Source organism: Asparagus officinalis, chromosome 7 (genome assembly GCF_001876935.1).
Source record: "Asparagus officinalis chromosome 7, Aspof.V1, whole genome shotgun sequence".
NCBI classification, from domain to species: Eukaryota; Viridiplantae; Streptophyta; class Magnoliopsida; order Asparagales; family Asparagaceae; genus Asparagus; species Asparagus officinalis.
Window position 1 is genome coordinate 52,688,913 of NC_033800.1, and position 20,800 is coordinate 52,709,712.

At 38.2% G+C, this 20,800-nt stretch overlaps 1 protein-coding gene across 1 annotated transcript; it reads right to left on the reverse strand.

The window, feature by feature from the left end:
* LOC109847149 lies at nt 17,587–18,615 on the reverse strand. Its single transcript, XM_020416394.1, has one exon. It carries the CDS (start codon nt 18,613–18,615, stop codon nt 17,587–17,589), a length of 1,029 nt encoding a protein of 342 aa, XP_020271983.1.

Consider the following 20,800-nt stretch of genomic DNA (forward strand, 5'->3'; position numbering starts at 1 on the left):
CTGTGGGTAGAATACACTACTATAAGATAGCCTGCTGCCAAATGAGTCCTGGAAACTCCTCCAAAAATGTGAAGTGAATACTGATCCTCGATCCGACACGATCGTGTCTGGAACTCTGTGAAGTCGAACTATCTCTAGAATGAAGATCCTCGCATACGCCTCAGCTGTATAAGTAGTCCTCACTGGGATAAAATATGCTGACTTTGTCAACCAGTCCACAATGACCCAAATTGAATCATTCCCCTTCTTCGACTTGGGCAACCCTACAATAAAGTCTATAGAAATGTCCGCCCACTTCCACTCTGGAATAGGCAATGGCTAAAGTGTCCCTGTCAGTCTCTGATGCTCTGCCTTCACCTGCTGACAAGTAAAACACTTGGCCACATACTCTGAGATCTCTCTGCGCATACCACTCCACCAAAAATGCCTCTTCAGGTCTTTGTACATCTTTGTGGTCCCTGGATGTACTGTGTACCGAGTACGGTGTGCCTCATCAAACAACTCCCTCTTCATCTCTGCACTGGCTGGCATAACTAATCTACCCTTCATCCGTAGACCTCCATCTGCTCCAATGGTCCAATCGGCCTTAGGCTCTTTGGAAATCTCCTCCTTGCGGATTTGAATCCAAGAATCCTCTAACTGAGCTCTAACAACTCTGCCGCTCCAGGTTGGTTGCACTGATATAGCTCCCAAAAATGCACTAGTGCCACCAAACTCAGGTCTAAAATCAAACTGGCTAAGAGTGAGGAGATCTCGGTGCAATGAGCACCTCAAAGCTGCAATCTGATGTCGACGCTTCCTACTCAAAGTATCTGCTACGACGTTCGCCTTCCCCAGGTGGTACTGAATCACAAACTCGTAGTCCTTGATAAACTCAATCCACCTCCGCTGCCTCTGGTTGAGTTTCTTCTGAGAGAACAGATATTTCAGACTCTGGTGGTCTGTGAACAGCTCGAACTGCACACCATACAAGTAGTACCTCCATGACTTCAGTGCGAAAACCACTGCTGCTAACTCCAAGTCATGAGTAGGATAGTTCTGCTCATGCACTCTCAACTGCCGTGTGATGTAAGCTACTACTCTCTGAGTCTGCATAAGAACGCCTCCCAATCTTGCCAAAGATGCATCTGTGTAGATGACGAATGTCCTTTTGCTGCTTGGAATAGTCAAAACTGGTGCCGTGGTCAACTTAGCCTTTAGTATATCAAAGGCCTCCTGGCACCCTGTGCTCCAAATAAACTGTACACCCTTTTTCGTAAGGCGTGTAAGTGGCGTCGAAATCTTCGAGAAGTCCTGGATGAACTTCCTGTAGTAACCTGCTAAACCCAAAAAGCTACGAATCTCCGTCACCGTCTTCAGCGGTTCCCAATCAAGCACTGCTGAAACCTTAGCTGGGTCTACCGATATGCCCTCTCTGCTGATGATGTGGCTGAGAAACCTGACCTCTGAAAGCCAAAACTCACACTTGCTGAACTTGGCGTATAACTGGTGCTCCCGTAGGGTCTGCAAAGCTAATCGGAGATGCCACTCATGATCTGCCTCCGATCTCGAATAAATGAGGATGTCGTCGATGAAAACAATCACGAACTGATCTAAGAAGGGACGGAAAACCCGGTTCATCAAGTCCATGAATACAGCGGGTGCATTGGTCAGTCCGAATGGCATGACCAAGAACTCGAAAGATCCATATCGCGTAAGGAAAGCGGTCTTGGGGATATCCATCTCCCGAACCCGCAACTGATGATAACCAGAATGAAGATCAATCTTCGAGAAAAATCACGCTCCCTGCAACTGGTCGAACAAGTCATCAATCCTAGGTAGTGGGTACTTATTCCGAATGGTGACCTTGTTCAACTCTCGATAATCTATACATAATCTCATGCTTCCGTCCTTCTTCTTCACGAAGAGGACTGGCGCGCCCCATGGAGAATGACTCTGACGAATAAAACCCTGAGCTAATAACTCGTCCAACTGGGTCTGAAGCTCTCTTATCTCAGCTGGCGCCATGCGATAGGGTGCGCGGGATATCGAGGCTGTGCCCGGCTGCAACTCAATACAAAACTCAACCTCTCTCACAGGAGGTAACCCAGGTATGTCCTGAAAGATATCCTGATAATTCGAGACAACTTGAGTCTCTAACAAATCAGAACTCTAATCCCGCAACATCACCTCGTCGATGAACGCCAAGAATGACTCCGCAAAGCGATTGCCCTGAGAAGTGGCCACAATCATCTCGGACCCATCGGACGCTTGCAATCTGACTGTCTTTGCAAAACAGTCAATACTAATATGGTAGGACGACAACCAATCCATACCCAAAATGACATCAAACTCGGACATATGCAAAACTATCAGATCGACTATGAACTCCGACTCATCTAAACTGACGATACACCTCCTACAAATGCTCTCCAGAAGCGATACCTCACCTAAAGGGGTGGAGACTGATAAAGGGGTGTCTAGAGGCTGAGCTACGAGATGGAATCTAGCCATAAATGCATGCGAGATGAAAGAATGTGAAGCTCCCGAATCGAAAAGAATACGGGCAGGAAAGGAATTTACAAGGAACGTACCCTCCACAACTGCCCCGCTAGCACCGTGATCACGGGGAACCACTGCATATACTCTGCCTGTGGCTGAAGACTGCTCTGCTGGTAATGCTGGAGAATATGGGACAATCTGCCCCTAGGGAGCCTCCTGGAATGCTCGAACCTGTCCCTCTGCCCTCTGCGTCGCTGGCGGTGTCTTAAGCCTGGGCTGCTGACCCTGACCTTTGCCCTGCTGTCGCTGCTCCTGGTGGTTCGGGCCCCTGCCCTGCTGAGCTCCTGCTGGTGCACTACGACACTCTGATGCATTGTGTCCGACCTTGTGGCAGTTAAAATAAGATCCCTGAAACTTGCACTGCTGATGCGCTCTCTGATCATGCTGGGGTCCCTTCTTATAAGGGCCCTGCTGCTGCTGATGCTGATGCCCTGACAAAGGTCTTTTGTTCTTACCCTTGTCCCCGCTCTGTCCTCCCTTGTCCTTCCCTTCCTTGTCCTTCTGGAACATAGCAGTCTCAATCTCCTGTGAGGTGATGGCCTCAGCTACCTCCCTAACTGAATAGACCTCCTCGAGACGAGGTACCGGCAGAGATTAGGGCGTAGCCCTGCTAAAAACATCTGAGCTTGACGCTCTCCTGTCTGCCACATACCCGTGAAATGCAGCAACTCTATAAACCGGCTCTCATAATCTGCCACTGTCATGTCCCCCTGAGTCATCCAGGACAGCTCAAGCTCCTTCCCAGTCCGGGCTGCAGAAGAAATATACTGTCCATCAAAGAAGTAGATGAAATTCTCCCATGTGAGGGTCATCCTTTGCTCTGGAGTAAACTGTAGTCGGTACCATCTCCCGGCATCTCCCTTCAGACTGTAGGATGCCAACCTCTGCTTCTGAACCGAATCTACACTGAGTATTTCAAGTATATTGCTCACATCCTCCTTCCACTTGTGTGCTGCAAGAGGGTCTGGTGACCCCTGGAACTCAGGTGCCCTCATCTTCTGATACCTCTCTACTATACGGAGCCAAGCTTCCTGATCCGTGGCTCTATCTGGTACCGCTAGTGGAATAGCTGCAGGTGCTATCTCTGGGTCTCTCTATGATCGGGACGGCTGGTATTCCCTGCTGCTGAGCTACCGGTGGTGGTGGTGTCCATGGTACTATATGAGTCGTTACCAACTCCTTAATGGCCGTCATCCTGGCAATAAGGGGAACCATGATATCCACCAAATACTGAGGAGCCTGCTGCGGCTCTGGTGGTGCCTACTCCTGCTCGGGTGGAGCCTGCTGCGGCTCCGGGCCTTAGCGGACTCTACACATGAATCCTAAGAAACTCTAACCTAGCTTCACGACTCGACACAGGATGATCCTAAGGATACTGGAACTAGAGCTCTGATACCAACTGTGACGCCCTTGGGTTCACACAAGGCTGCAGTCCGAGGTGAAACCAGAAATGTCAAACCTGCCATGCACCACACCGTGCAATAACATGTTTCACCATCACAATTTCTATCTCTCTAGTGGAATCAACAACAGGTGTAGTACAAAGCAAGTAAAAGGTTATACAAGAATCGACTGATGAAATAATAGAGGTCAAATTAATATTTCACCATCTAATATATTGGAGTACAAATGAATGTCTGAAATAAATAAAATGAAGTTCTTAACAATTCTCAAATACAAAATGTCTGACAAGAGAAAATAAGGCACACAGCCTTTACAACTTCTAGAATAAAACTCTCAAATGTCTAAACAGAAGTCTACAGTGGAGCTCAAAAGAAAAATATAACTAAATAGATGGCTGAAGCTAAAGTGCATCGCCGTCAACCTGCGACTCTCCGGGCTCCTGGCTCGTTACCTGAAAGGGGGAGGGACAACGAGCGTCAAAGCGCTAGCGAGCAACATCACAACCAACCCCAAGGGATAGGGCTCGTTGTACATGAAAATACAATTAATACATAATAATATAATTCATTAACACAAACATTAATGGTTTTTAGTACTTAGGGAAATACAACACGAGCATAGGTACGTCGAGCGAAATAATCCAAACAAGGAAACCCTTATGTATATACCTTGTATCTCAAATTGTAGATCCCTAAATATTTAAACCCGTGGTTGTTATAAGAAAACAGATAAAGAAAAGAATACATACCCATCTCTACCAATAAAGTGTAAACATGAACAAGCTACAATAGGTGTCATGTACAACCTAGGTAGCTATCATGCCCCAGCCTAATACAATATGTCGCGAACCCAACTTGGTTGAGTAACATGCTCAAGGTTTAGCAAAAGTCTAAAACATGATGTATAAAAAGAATGGATTATAGTCCAACACGAGGACTCTAAATGGATTATAGTCCAACACGAGGACTTTAATTGTTTATAGTCCATCACGAGGACTACGTGTAAAAAAGTATGCATGTCTTATTCCCGTACATACCCTACTGTACTAACTTAAACTTGTGTCTGAAAGGTCATCTCACATGTATAGGTGAAATCACATTCACTGCAAAAAAAAATACTCAACAAACCAGGCACTCCTCAAGTCCAAACGTGGTAGATAGTACCCTTGAATATGTAAACATTGTATGTAAAATCATATTCACTGCAAATAAATACTCAACAAACGAGGCACTCCTCAAGTCCAAACGTGATAGATAGTACTCTTGAATATGTAAACACGGTATACATATATACTCATATATATATACCCAGCAGATGATTTAAACAGAAGCACAAATGAAACAGAAAGAAAGCACTGCGATGAGTCGACTCGTGCTCAGATATGAGTCGACTCAGCAGAACACATAAAATAGCAGGAAAGGGCTTCATGAGTCGACTCATGATAGTCATGGGTCGACTCATGACTTATGGGTCGACTCGTATACTGACGAGTCGACTCAGCAGAAACAAAAAGACAACACAACTAGACTTCGTGAGTCGACTTATGACAGTCATGGGTCGACTCAACCTGTTGAGTCGACTCATGATGAGCCGTGGGTCGACTCACGGGCTGAACAAAGCATTTTCCCCAAACTGTAACTTGTTCAACACGATCCACACTTCCATTTCACTGATCTACACTTCTATAGTCATCGACTCTCGACTATGATACAATGAGAAAACATATTTATCATGAAAAACGATTTTCTTGTAGGTTAAATCTAACATTTAACTCCTATACATGAAAGAAATCATTTAATCAAAATAAAACTCATATTTTTATTCTTTAAATAAAATTCCAGATCTGGGTTTTCATGAAAAACTTGTTGGTGGGGATTTAAAATCCGAAATACATGATCTCTAGCATTAACCCTAACAAGGATATTGATTTATACTTGAAAATAGTCTTAGGCTCAATAAAACTTATGGAAAACAGTTGTAAACTATTAAAAACATGGGAGAAAGGTTGGGCGAGATGTTACTCGCCTTAGAAGTGATGATGAACAATCCCCTTCGCTGCAATCCACGAAAAGCTGCTGAAAATCCCCAAAATCGCCCAAGAAATCCCAAAAACGAGCTAGGGTTTAGAGGGGGAGAAGAGGCTAGGGTTTCTCTAGGGTTTTCTGATCAAAAAGAGTGTTTTCGGGTAGAGAGAAAATATATATGAGTGGATAAAACCTGACCCGAAACCCAAACAAACCCGACCCAGAAAACCAGAAAAACCCCGATGAGTCGACTCATGACAGTCATGGGTTGACTCATGACTCATGGGTCGACTCATGATATAATGAGTTGACTCAGCAGAGACTAAATGACAACAGGACTCGATTTCTTGAGTCGACTCATGACAGTCATGGGTCGACTCATGGACTAGAAACTGCATACTATGACTCTGCTGCATATGATTCGAAATCTTGCACACTCAACCTCATTACTGATGTATATATACATACTCAAAATCTACGGGGTCTTACACTCCGCTCCCCACTCCCGGGGAGGAATCCACTATCACAACCAGGTTTTCTACGTTCACCCGAATAACGTTTACACCTCACACTCGGTTTTCTAGCTAACCGAAAACTTTACAATCAACACTCTTGTAATCACACTCTACACCCTCACAAGTGTTGGACCTAGCCATGTCTCCCAAAAGTGCTCGGTTACAACCTCTCCCTAGGCTCGTCAACCGACGCCACTCCTCTTGGAACGATCTCCGACTCTCACCACACACTCCTCTTGGTGTACAAGTGTATTACAAAGTGAATCTCACAATAAGGCTCAATACAAGAAATGTTTGTTCTCTACTATGGATGAGAACACAATGAAAGCTCACACTCAATTGTTACAACTCTCACCAACCCAAAATATATTATGAATGTAAATACAATAAGCTCAAGTGCGTGTGTGTAACAATGAGATAAAACGCTTCCTCCTTTGTAAACAAACACCAAACCCAAACTTGAGAATAAGCAAACTTTTAAACACTTGAAAACTCTTGTTAAAAACCTCTTAGTTGATAGGAAGTAGTTAATGCATATGGGTATTTATAGGCTTGAAGAAACCAGCCCAAAAATCCAACCAAAACCCTTAAAAACATTAAAATAAACAAAGCTGGAAACTAGCCGTTACTGTGCCAACGGCTATATATAAGTCGGCTTATTAGGTTACACAAGTCGACTTGACAGAAGGAAAATCAGATGCAGAAAGAGAGTTTATAAGTCGACTTAGTACAAGTCGACTTACTTTTAAGAACAAGTCGACTTAACAGAGGGAAAATGCATATTCCAAGCTAGTTCATAAGTCGACTTGTCAGACCTGATAAGTCGACTTATGAACATGCACAGACACTGTGCATGTCCAAAATCTAACTTTTGAAGGCTCTTTAAAAATAGTAAACAATTTCTAAAAAATGTAAAATCTTGGAAAAAGTTTATAATCATACATACAAACATGTTGGAAAAAGAATTTTTCAATTTGCATTTATAATTTGTAAAAAACACTGTATTCTGCAAAAGCACTAAAAGACGTATATATGAAAAACATGTGATTTTTATTTTTGACTCAAAACAAGTTTTGAAAACTTATGGAATATTTATATGGACATAATAAAAGTTGTTTATGATGTAAATATAGTCCAAAACTTATTTTGCATAAAAACACTTATAGTTACGAAAATCACAAATATATATGTGTATGTATATTTGAGCTTTATAGAATTAACACACATTATATAAACCCTAAACTAATTTACCCAAGCTATGAGATCTTCAATATGCTCAACTTGGTACACATGCGGATGAAGCTTGAACTTGATCTTTAACTTTGAATTGCATAAGCTTCACCGATATTCTGCCAACCTCCATTGGATATCATCGTTGAAGCTCTATTCCATCCATCCTCCAACTCATTGTTTGTCTATAATAAATAGAAATATACCAACACTAGACAAACAATATTAGTGGTAAATTATTTGTTAAACATCATCAAAACAAGCCAACAGTGTTGTGGATTTCTAAATATAAATCCCATGTAGCACATGGTAAAATAATTTAGGTAAACTATACACTTATAGGTAGAGCCTCCATCATACTTAGTAGCCCTTCCCCTGGGGCGGATGGAGATGATCTTACTAGCGTACTGACGCTGTTGATTTCCCTTCTTTTCAGATAGCGGATCAGAGTTTCAGAGAGTCATAGGTTGATGAACTTTCAGCATAGTTGCCGTCACTTACTTATAGTAGTTTCTGCTCTATGGCTGTTTAGATTGACTTTTGGTTGATAGTTAGACTAGCATTTCATTTTGAGAGATGAGAACCTATGTATTTTTCAGCTGATTCTTGTAGTTGAGATTATTGACCATCTGTATCAGATTGTTGGACGCATTTTCTTCTATGTCTATTGAGACTTGACTACTTCTAATATTGATCATTTATTTCTTATGTTCTATTTCCTGTTTTAATCTCTTTTATATCTGCTTGTACCTACACTGTCTTTTATTAATTCAACTTGAGAGATATTACTGTAATGGTGAAACATGTTATTGCATTATGTGGGTGCATGGTAGGTTTGATATCTCTGAATTCATATTGGACTGCAGCCTTGTGTGAACCCAGGGACGTCACATAGTGGGACGACATTGCCGGAGCGAAATCGTAACTGATAGAATGGTTGCCGGAGCGAAGTCGTAACCGATAGAAGGTGAATGAAAGGAACGAAGGTTTAGGGCTCCTAATTTATGACTTCTGTGTAACAAAAAACTTTCCAAGGACTATATTACCCCTATTTTTAATATTACATTCTATTTACTAGCTAAACTAAATTAATTATCATTGTTAATTAATTATACTATATGCCACTTCAAGTTTGTATAATTTGGTCCCTAAAACTTCTAACATTATTGTAAAACTCTACATCATATTAATTATTAGTAATTATAATAATATATTAATAGATAATTGCTTATTAATAAAGTTTATATGGAAAGAGTAGAAAATATAGAATTATCCTAAAATTATACCATGACACTCATATAGGAAAATTACAAAGGACATTCTTATGTGTACGTAACAGGACAGAAGGTACATGAAATTACTCTGATACCAAATAAAATTACCCTAGAGGGGGATGAATAGGGTATATGCTAATCTAATCTGATATTAATGTCAAATAAAACTTATTAACAATTATATCCTAGCAATTATGATATACAACAAATTATATGCAAGAATATGTAATTAAACAAGGGCGAAATAAATATGAATAAATATGCATATGAGATAGTGACAAATGACAATCGTAAACACACAATGTAATCACAGAGTTTGGTCACTCTCGACCTACATCTCCGCTCTCTACTCTCGAGGAGAACTCCACTATCTCAACCGATTTTCAACGCTAACTGAAAACGTTTACACCTCACAATATCGGTTTTCTAGCTTACCAAAAACTCTTACAACTCACACTCTTGTAAACACACTCTACACCCTCTAAGTTTTGGCCTAACCTGTGTCACCTTCCTCAAGTATTCAGAATTACTACCTCTCTCTAGGCTTTACCACTGACCTCACTTCTCTTAGAATCGACCCCGTCTCTCACCACATACTTCTCTCGGTGTATAAGTGTATTACAAAGTGTATCTCACAATTAAGCACAATAACAAATGGTTTGTTCTCTAAACAAGATGAGAACACAATTAAGCCCACACTCAATATTACACTCTCACAACACCAATATACTATATATGAAATACTTAAGCTCAAGTGGGTGTGTGTAAACAATGAGCAATATCAAAACTAAACTCAATACAAATTCTAGCTAAATAAAATGAATAAATAACAAATAAATATATAAAGCTAGAAATTGAGTTTAGAGGAATCTTCTCTGAAAAACAAGAGAGGAAGATGGATGAAATTGAAGCTCAAACAATAGAATTAATCTCCTCTTCTTCTTGTGAAACTTTCTTCACAATGAAGCTCAAACAATAGAATTAATCTCCTCTTCTTCTTGTGAAACTTTCTTCACAAAACACTTGTGAAAACACACTTAAAAATCTCCTCTTCTTCTTGTGAAACTTTCTTCACAAAACACTTGTGAAAACACACTTAAACAAACTTTAAAACACCCTTAAACTTCTTTTAAAACTTTATTGGTTAAACTCATAAGTTAGATGGTAAGAGGTATATATAGGGACCTTAAGAAACCAACTAAAACCAACAAAAAAAATAAAACAACAAAAATCTGGAAAATAGTTGTTACTATGCAACGATCATATTATAAGTCGACTTATGACAGGTATAAGTCGACTTGTGTCTTCATGAGTTGACTTATATGAGTTATAATTTGACTCAGCAGACGAAAATATCTAACTACATAACATATCATAAGTTGACTTATGAGTCAACTTGCACAGGACCTGAAATGCGCAATAAATTTTAACTTTAAACATTGTTTAAAAATATCAAATAAATTCTAAAAAATATAAAACTTAGAAAAATATTTATAAACATGAAAATGAACATGTTACAAAAAGAATTTTTCAAATTACAATTTTTATTTGTGAAAACTTATCATTTTCCAAAATAGGTCAAAATACGAAATCTTAAAAACACATGATTTTGACAAAATAATTTCAAGCAAATTTTGAAATTTCTTTTGAAAGGATTAATAGACTTTATAAAATATGTAAAATGATATAAACAAGTCTTTTAATCCGTAAACACATATTTTGCAAACTAGCAAAAAATATGAAAACGATAAACATGATTTCATTGATATGAAATTATTAAAGCTTGATTTTAATGAAATCATTTTAAGCACGTATAAACATAAAACAAATATGTGTGTATATAGATATATCCATTTGTTTCATATTTATTTACAATTGAAAGTTATATAAAACCAAAACGTGTATGTGTGTAATATTTGAGCTTTAAGCATTAACACAAAAAGTATAAATTGCTAAACTAATATACCCAAGCTATAGGCCTTCAATGTAGCTCAACTTGATTACAGATAAAGCTTGATCTTGAATATAACTTTGAATTGCAAATGGCTTTATTCTGATATTCTGCCAACCTCCATTGAATATCATCGTTAAGGTGCAATCCATCCAACCTTCAATAATGTTGTTTGTCTAGAATATCTAATAGGCAAGTAAAAACACTAGACAAATAATATTAGTGATTATTTATAAATCATCAAAAAAAAGATAGTAGGCTCATAAATATGAGTCCTAACAATACAAACATAAAATTTTAGGGAAAAAAATCAAGATATTTAAGTGTAGCAATATATAAATAGGGGCACATAAGTATAATTTTGGCAAACTTAAGTTACTTAAGTTTAGTTAAGCCTATAAAAAAATTGAAACATTTGTTATCTACAAACGATAGTATATAATCTCATTGATAAATAACATTTATCATACAATATGAGGCTAGATGCTTAGCTTATTTACTCCTCTATACTTAAAGGAGAATCCAAATATTTATTGTTCTTAAATACAGTAAATTAGTATAGCATAAATAATAAATCTTTAGGTCCTCCTTTAAGTATGCAGAGTAAATTTACTATTCATGCTGTAATAATTTGCTGTATCATGAATAGTACCCTTTAAGTATAGAATAGTAAATATAATTTCTAGTTTTAACCATACAATAATCGAATCAAATGTATTAAACCTTAGAGGAAGGTAGGTTCAAAATGCAATGCTTAAAAAAAACCATATTTTGAATAAGTATCAATATTTTAAATTATTTTCTAAAATTATATACTTCCCTTAGAAAACTTTAGAATAGGCTTTCGAAGGACTACTACAAGGTGATGGACATGAAATAAATATTGAACAAATAAAATTCATGATATCAGATTGCAGAAATTGGGAATATATATATGTAATATTAGGCGTCATATGAGATAATATTCATACATAACATAACATTGTAATATGTAATCTAACATATTAATAAATTTTAAACATAACAATTTGCTTCGAGATATATGCTTAAGATTTTGGAGAGCCAAGAACGCAAAGATTTTGGAGAAGAATTGTAGCTTTTGTGGGTTTTTGGGGTTTTGATTTTGTTTCCCAAACATGATTCAAACCCAAGACCACAATCAAATTAAAAATGACACGATTATTTCGATATTTTTAAAGGGATATATTAGCCATGTTTTTTATAGCAGTCAATATATAAAAAAATCATGAAATAAAAGAAAACAATATAAAATTTTATCAAGATAAAGTCTTTAACCCGATATATTGGCCGATATAGTAATATATCAACCGATGTTTAATACAATGCCTATAAGAGTAAATATGTGAAAATTATTTACATATTATTTCCTTGATTTTAAGTATCCAATAACTCTATGTTATTCCCTTAAAATTTTGAAATTCCTCATAATTTTAGGGACTTATATTAAATTATTAAAAATTTAAGGGACAAATTATAAATAAGCCATATTTAAAAGAAGAGTTATTTTTTTAAAAACTGTCTCAACTATGGGGATTGTCTCAAAAAACTCACTCAACTGATTCAATTTAATAAATCCCCTTATTATATGGGTATTATAGATATCTCTTCTCAATTTTGATACTATTTTAGAAAACATCCATCAACTATAGCGTGTCTCATAAAAACTCCTATAATCTTTTACACTCCTATCAATAGACCCCCTTAACATAGTTACTTTAATATGTGATTTGGACAACATACCCTCTTGAAGAAAGCCATTGTAGTTAAAAAGAAACGCTCAACCAGTAATAAAAGGACAACAACTAATTTAGAATTCTTTTTCTCTCTATATCACCTCTTTTTCTTTTATCTGGCAAAAACCAAGATAATTCTTTTATGATTGAGAGATATTTTGATCTTTTCAAGTCAAGTGCTTATCACATAATAGATAAGATTCAATGATATTAGTTCTGAGAGGTTAGGTTTAAGTGATGAAAGTTCACAAGGGTTAAATCAAAATTTTTACATTGAGATAGATCACCTACAAACACCCAAAACTTGACGGAGATTTACTCTGGTTCAAAAAGTTTTTTTATTGCGGGGGGAGAGAGTGGGGTTGATGTTAACCATGTGCCCCATAGTTGTGGGGGAGTTTTCTAAATCAACATTTAACCAAAAGCAGGGCTTAAGGCACATGTGACATCAATTTTATAAGAGTTGAGTCTATAACAAGACCATCACTCAATGAATTGATTTGGGTTATTAATCCTTAAATTTATCCTATACATCAACTCTGAAAATATTTTGCTGTAAAAATCTCTAAGAGAAACTTAATCTTTATTTGGGATGGGTATGTGATCCTTCTGATTGCCCTTGTCTTTCATGATTTATAATAAATTATTGGATAAAGTAAATTAAGTTATCATTTTATATTACTCACATTCTTATAAGTTTATGAAGCTCATATCTCGGATATGAGTATTGTTGCAGAAACCGTATTCTTCTAATTCCTTAACATAATTTTTAGGATATTGTTTGACATTGGATGAATATGAATTATTTTGTTAAAATACAATCATTGTGAGTGCATAATATGTATAAATCATTCTTAAAGTATATTTTATAATTTTTAGAAACTAGAGAGTAATCATTTTGACAGATAAATTAATAGTTGTTGAGATGTAAAAGAGTACAATATCATATTTTGGAATTGATCACATAGTTTATGTTTTTGTTCTTGATTGAATTCGCACATTCCAACTTAGAAAATTCTAGAAAAAAGTTCTTGAATATATACAATACTCGATCGCCGGATAAACAATAGGTGGAAGTAATTTTTTTATAACTAAACAAAATCCTTAATAATTGGATAAAACCTACAATTGTCTTTGATGAATTTAAGAATTGTTTGAAACTCTTACATAGGCCAAAGGCATATGATGTATATTTATAGATAGTCAATGTGAATAGGTTGAGTACCCAAGAGTCACCCCCACTTAATGGGACAACCCATAGGTTACTCCCCCTGAACCATACAAGCTTCAGGCTTGTAGGTCTTTCAGATGTCTCATCCCTATTCCTTTTACAAGTTTTACAAAAGTACATCTAGGCAGAGCCTTAGTGAACAAGTCAGCTAAATTATTACATGATTGGATCTGCTGTACTTTAACTTGCTCCTCCTCTTGAAGATCGTGCGTCCAGAAAAACTTGGGAGATATGTGCTTCGTCTTGTCACCCTTGATGAAGCCAGACTGAAGTTGAGCAACGCAGGCTGCATTGTCTTCAAATATAGTAGTTGGCTCAAGGTCACCAGTCTTCAGGCCGGTAGACACTAAGATGTGCTGAATGACAGAACGAAGCCAAACACATTCTTTGCTGGTTTCATGGATCGCGAGGAGTTCGGAATGGTTGGATGAGATTGCTACAGTGGTTTGCTTGACAGACCTCCAGGAGATGGCCGTACCACCGAATGTAAACACAAATCCGGTTTGTGATTTCTCGGTGTGGGGATCAGACCTGTAACCTGCATCTGAATAACCAATTAAGGTGGGAGACCCACCCTTCGGGAAATATAACCCCAGGTCTATAGACCCTTGGAGGTAGCGCAGAAGATGCTTAACTCCATTCCAGTGGCGCTTTGTGGGGGCTGCACTGTATCTGGCTAGTAGGTTAACTGAAAATGCTATATCGGGACGCGTACAGTTAGCCAGATATAATAGTGCTCCAATGGCACTGAGGTAAGGTACTTCAGGACCTAGCATTTCCTCCCCCTCTTCCAGCGGACGGAAGGGGTCGTTCTTTACATCCAATGATCGAACAACCATTGGTGTACTAAGAGGATGACATTTATCCATTCGAAATTTTTTAAGTAATTTCCGTGTATATGTGGATTGGTGTAACAGGATACCACCCTTAAGGTGTTCGATCTGTAAGCCAAGACAATACTTTGTTTTGCCTAGGTCTTTCATTTCAAAAGTATTTTTAAGGCTTTCAGATATCCCAGCTATCTCTGCAGGAGATCCAATGAGATTTAAGTCGTCGACATAGACGGCGACTATAATGAATCCTGTTCCGATCTTTTTATAAAGATACACGGGCAGACTTTATCATTTGTGAATCCTTGCGTAGCAAGGAACTCACTTAGTCTGTTATACCACATTTTCCCCGATTGCTTAAGACCATATAATGATCTTTGAAGCCTAACAGAATAGACGTCCCGAGGTCTATCTGCTATCTCTGGTGGAATTTTATATCCTTCAGGGAGTTTCATATAGATATCTTTATCTATATTGCCATATAGATATGCAGTCACAACGTCCATGAGCTGCATTTCTAGGCCTTCCAGAGATGAGAGGCTTAATAGGAATCGGAAGGTATTCCCATCCATAACCGGAGAATATGTTTTTTCATAGTCTATTCCCGGTCTTTGGGAAAAACCTTGTGCTACAAGCCGTGCTTTGTAGCGCACAACCTCGTTGTGTTCATTTCTTTTTCTGATGAAGACCCACTTATATCCCACAGGTTTTACACCTTTAGGTGTTTGGACTACTGGTCCAAAGACTTCGCGTTTCAAGAGTGAGTCCAGCTCTACTCCTATTGCCTCGTTCCACTTTGGCCAATCGTCTCTGCGTTTACATTCCGCTAGAGACCGTGGTTCGATGTCATCGTCGTATTCAGTGACGTGAACGGCAATATCGAACGCAAAGTCGTCGTCGACGACTGTGCTTTTTCTGTCCAGTACCTCCTCAGTACGTACAAAATTTAATGATGTTTCTCCTATTTGTTCCTCTTCAGGGGAATCTAGGAGGGGAGAGGAAGCTGGTCTGAGCTCAGTATCCTGTGTTGGGTTCATTTTTATTTCTCCAGGATTTTTTCTTTTACGAGGGACTTTGTCCTTCGAACCTGGTGGGCGTCCTCTTTTCAATTGAGGTACAGCCGTTTCTGCTGCCGGCGGATTGCATCCATCTTTGGGGATGTCAATCCTAGCTGGCGTGTTGACAGCAGGGACGTGTGATCTGACAATCTTCTGGTTATCAGTGAATTTATCCGGAAGTAAATGTACTGTATTCTGAAGATGAAGAATCTTCAGGATCTCATCTTCACATTGACTAGTACGCGGATCATAATGAGACAAAGTCTTGGTGTTCCAAGAAATGGTCTTAGAAGCGTCAGGCTTCCTGGACTGTGTGCCAAGTTTAGGAAATGAATCCTCAACAAATTCACAATCATCAAGACGTGCTTTAAATGCGTCACCCGTCTGGGGTTCAAGGTATCTTATTATAGAGGGCGAATCAAACCCTATATAGATACCCAAACGACGCTGTGGACCCATTTTGGTCCTTTGTGGAGGAGCAATTGGGACGTAAACTGCACAACCAAACACTCTCAAATGTGAGATATTCGGAGGTGCACCATAAGCAAGCTGCATTGGTGACAAAATATGGCCACCAGAGGGTCGTATTCTGATAAGCGAAGCGGCATGCAATATGGCATGACCCCAAGCCTCAACAGGCAACTGTGATTGCATCAACAATGGACGAGCAATCCATTGCAATCTCTTAATTAGAGATTCTGCTAACCCGTTCTGGGTGTGAACATGTGCTACAGGATGTTCAACTTCGATGCCAGTTGCTAGGCAATAGTCTTGAAAGACTTGTGAAGTGAATTCTCCCGCATTATCAAGACGTAATTTCTTGATTTGATTATCGGGGAAATGAGCCCGCAACTTAATAATTTGTGCCAATAGCTTTGAAAAAGCTAAGTTGCGGGTGGACAAAAGGCACACGTAAGACCACTTGGTTGATGCATCTATAAGTACCATAAAGTATCTAAATGGTCCACTTGCGGGGTGAATAGGCCCACAAATATCGCCATGTATTCTCTCCAAGAAGCTAGGAGACTCTAATCCCACTTTCAGAAGGGAAGGTCTCGTGATCAGTTTACCTTGAAAACAAGATAGACATGAGTAATCACTCTTCTGAAGAATCTTCAGGTTCTTCAGGTTGTGTCCACTTGATTGGCTCATGATGCGGTGCATCATTGCTGATCCTGGGTGACCCAGTCTGTTATGCCAAAGTTTAAATTTCGTCGAAGAATGGCACTTCTGGTGCACAATCATGTTAGCTTCTACTGGTTGAATATATGTATGATAGAGACCCGACGGGAGTCCCTTGAATCGTTCTAAGATAGTTTTTGAACCATCTTTTTGACGAGTTACATACAAATACTCATCCTCATTTATTTCATTGGTTTCTAAGTGATATCCGTTTAAACGAATATCCTTGAAACTTATGAGGTTTCTATTAGATTTCGGAGAGAATAATGCATCTTTTATTATTAGTCTCGTTTTATTTGGGAGCAATATCATTGCTTCACCAAATCCTTCTATTATATTAGATAGTCCTGAAATCGTAATTACAGGATCGTCATAATCATATAAGCTATTGAAATAGCTTCTTTCGCGAAGGATTGTGTGCGTCGAGGCACTGTCCACAAGGCACTCACACTTCATCTATAACATGAATGCAATATTTTAATCTAAAGAAAATAACTATCTTTATTGAAAAGTAAATTGCATTACATGGAAAGTAAAGAACTAAAGATGAAAGTACTATGAGAATTTAAATGCATATAAAGATAACATGGATCTAGTCGAGAAGATCATCCATTTCGAAGTCATCAGCAGTGAACTGAGTAGATGGCTGCTTTTCCACCAGATTTGTTTCAACGGGAGACTTCTGGCTCGCTAGATACAGATCTTGGAGGTGTCGCGGAGTGCGACAGTTTCTGGACCAATGTCCAGTCATGCCACATCTGTGGCATTTGTCCTCCCAAGTGTTCTTGGGAATGGACGACAGCTCAGTGGTCTTCTTCTTCCACTTCTTCTTTCCCTCACTATTGCTGCTCTGGGGCGGGTTGTTTTTCTGGGGTGGACATCTGGCCTGCCACTTAGGGGCTTTCCCCTTGTTGAATTTACCCTTATGCTTTTTCTTCTGCTTCTGGGAAGAAAACATGTGAGCTTCGGGTAGAGGAGCTGAGCCTGCAGGGCGTAGGTTATGAGTGGCCAAAAGCAATTCTCTGTTTTGCTCCGCCATCAGAAGGGTGGAGTGCAATTCAGAATACTTTTTGAACTTTCGTTCGCGGTACTGTTGCATGAGGATTGCATCCTTCTCGTGGAAGGATGTGTAAGTCTTCTCCAACATGCGTTCCTCCGAAACTTCTTCACCACACAACTTCAGGCGTGAGGTGATATTATGAAGTGCTGAGTTATACTCAGCTACGGACTTAAAGTCCTGAAGTCGGAGGTTTTCCCACTCATAACGTGCACGTGGGAGGATTACATCTTTCTGATGTTTATATTGGTCCTCAAGTGCAGTCCACAATTCCTTTGGGTCCTCTACAGTCAGGTATTCGGCCTTCAGGGTCCGATCAATATGTCTCCTGATGTAGATAATGGCTTTCGTCTTATCTATATCAGAGACGATCACTGTAGTAGCAACCTCAGCATTATTTACAGCATTACCCGTAACAGTGGCCGGAGCCGGTGGAGCAGGAGTTGAAATTGTGGCTAATAAGCCCTGGGCACGTAAGTGGAACTTCAGGTCCACATGCCAACTCAAATAATTCTTGCCAGCAGCGTCAAGGACTTCGAAATCAACGCTCGCTATTTTAGCCATTTTATCTATGCATTTGAAAGACATGAATTAATAATAAGGAATTAAAAATTCATGCAATAAACATGTTGCGTGGATCAGCCCGTCACCAAAAAAATAAAAAGTGTCCAAAGTCCGATTATACAGACCAAAGATAACAAAAATTATAAAATTAAAATACAATTTGGAAAACCCTTGGGGGTCCCTGTATTTTGCAAAAATGCCTTCGTCTTCAATGGAATACACCGGTCTTTGACTTTTTACAATTATATCCTCACTACAATTTCTCTCTCAGAAGGAAAAGAAAATGCAAGGAATTTAAATTTGGTGACAAACAGGCTGATCCAAAAACCACAACATTATTTATTTAAACATCCACGCAATTTAATAATAATATATGCAACAGGCATAACAAATTTGGACAGTAAACCCTTGCTTTCTTTGGATTTTTTTTTCTAGACTTCTTTTTGTTTCTATGCGATACTGCCTACTTAATACTTTTAATATCATGTCAACATGAGCACATAAACATTTCTGTTTTTTATTTTATTTTTTTTGAATAGCAATTAACTAATAGTATTAATTACTAGTTATGCCAATAAATAATGAAAGCAATTAGATTAGATGAACAACAATAAAATTCCTTAATAAACTAAAAAATTCCCGAGTGAACAGTAACCCTCGGTGAACAGTAACAATTTTTTTTTTAAATTTTCCAGTTGTCATATATTATTCTACGGATTATAGTAATTACCTCTAGATCAAAGATCTAGGGACGATCGATACTAAAGATCCGTAGAACGCTGCCTCCTTGCGATGATCCGTCGAACGCTCCCGCTACAACGAACCAGATCTCAATGCGCAAAAGAGGAAGGAAATATATATATTTTTTATGGCTCAGGGATTCAAGAACACTTCGTGCTGATAACGTGTTTGAAACTCTTACATAGGCCAAAGGCCTATGATGTATATTTATAGATAGTCAATGTGAATAGGTTGAGTACCCAAGAGTCACCCCCACTTAATGGGGTGTTACACCATCATAATGGGGTGTGAATGGAGGGATAATGAGGGGGAGGCCAAAGGCCTCCCTCATCTCATAATAAGAATTTATTTTCTTCATTAATAATAATAGTTTTTTTTTCCATATTGGTCCCTTACATCATTGATATTTTGAAATTATACATTCAAATTACTAATTAATCTTAAATCAATAATATTTTAAGACTTTAAACATCACTATTTCTCTAGAAGATAAAACATTAAATCTAACAAGATTTTACACATGGAAATATAAAAAAATTTAATATATTATGATAATTATAAACTTTTTATAACCATGTTATAGTAAATAAATAAACTTAAAGTGAATAATTAAATATTTGACCACGTACAATGCACGTGCATGCCACCTAGTACAACTTAAATGCAATAATTCATTTCTTTTCCTCTTTTCAAATTACGTTCTGCAGAAATTTCGTATCTTGTATACTTTGAAAGGCTGTACATTGAGCAATGCAAATGAGCTTGCTAATATATCTGCAAAACTTTTATATCTAGCTTAATACATGAGGGGCTACATTATGAAGCTCACTTGTGCTCAATGCAAATTTTTTTGATGGTTTAGGCTCAATGCATGTTAATATGGAAAAATAAATCATGTTTTATACTATATCCCTTGGGCCTTCATGTGGCTTCATCCTGTTCCATGCGTAATATTGGCACTATCAATAATTTTGTCAAAGAATTGTTCGGATTCTAAATTCTGTCAGTCAAAGTTCTCAGTTTTTTACAATTTTTTTCCAATAAAGTTTAGTTTTCATTTACTTTACTAAACAAACTTTAAATCAAAACGTATGCAAAATTTATTTGAATTTTTTTTATCTTAATCAAATTCTGTATGATATAATTCATTTTTATGGATTTCTAATTGCACTTTGCCGTAAATAATTTCTAGATATTAACATGGGCCCACATTCGATTTAACCGGAGAAAGAAGAACTGTCCTAATCAGCAAAAGGGAGGAGTCGTCTAAACTCTGAACCCGCGAGCGAAAAAGCAAACTTGGGTATCTGCGGCCCACAAGATCCACCGTTGAATCCTCGCAAAATAAAAAATCCAACGGTCCGTGTCAACTTATTTCTGTACGCCAGCCCGCATAACTTAATTTCCCAAATTGCCCCCCGCCCATCCTCCTCCTCCCGCTCCA

Bases quoted from the DNA above. Each gene is read 5' to 3' on its own strand.
- LOC109847149 (XM_020416394.1), bottom strand. From the start codon at position 18,615: ATGGCTAAAATAGCGAGCGTTGATTTCGAAGTCCTTGACGCTGCTGGC.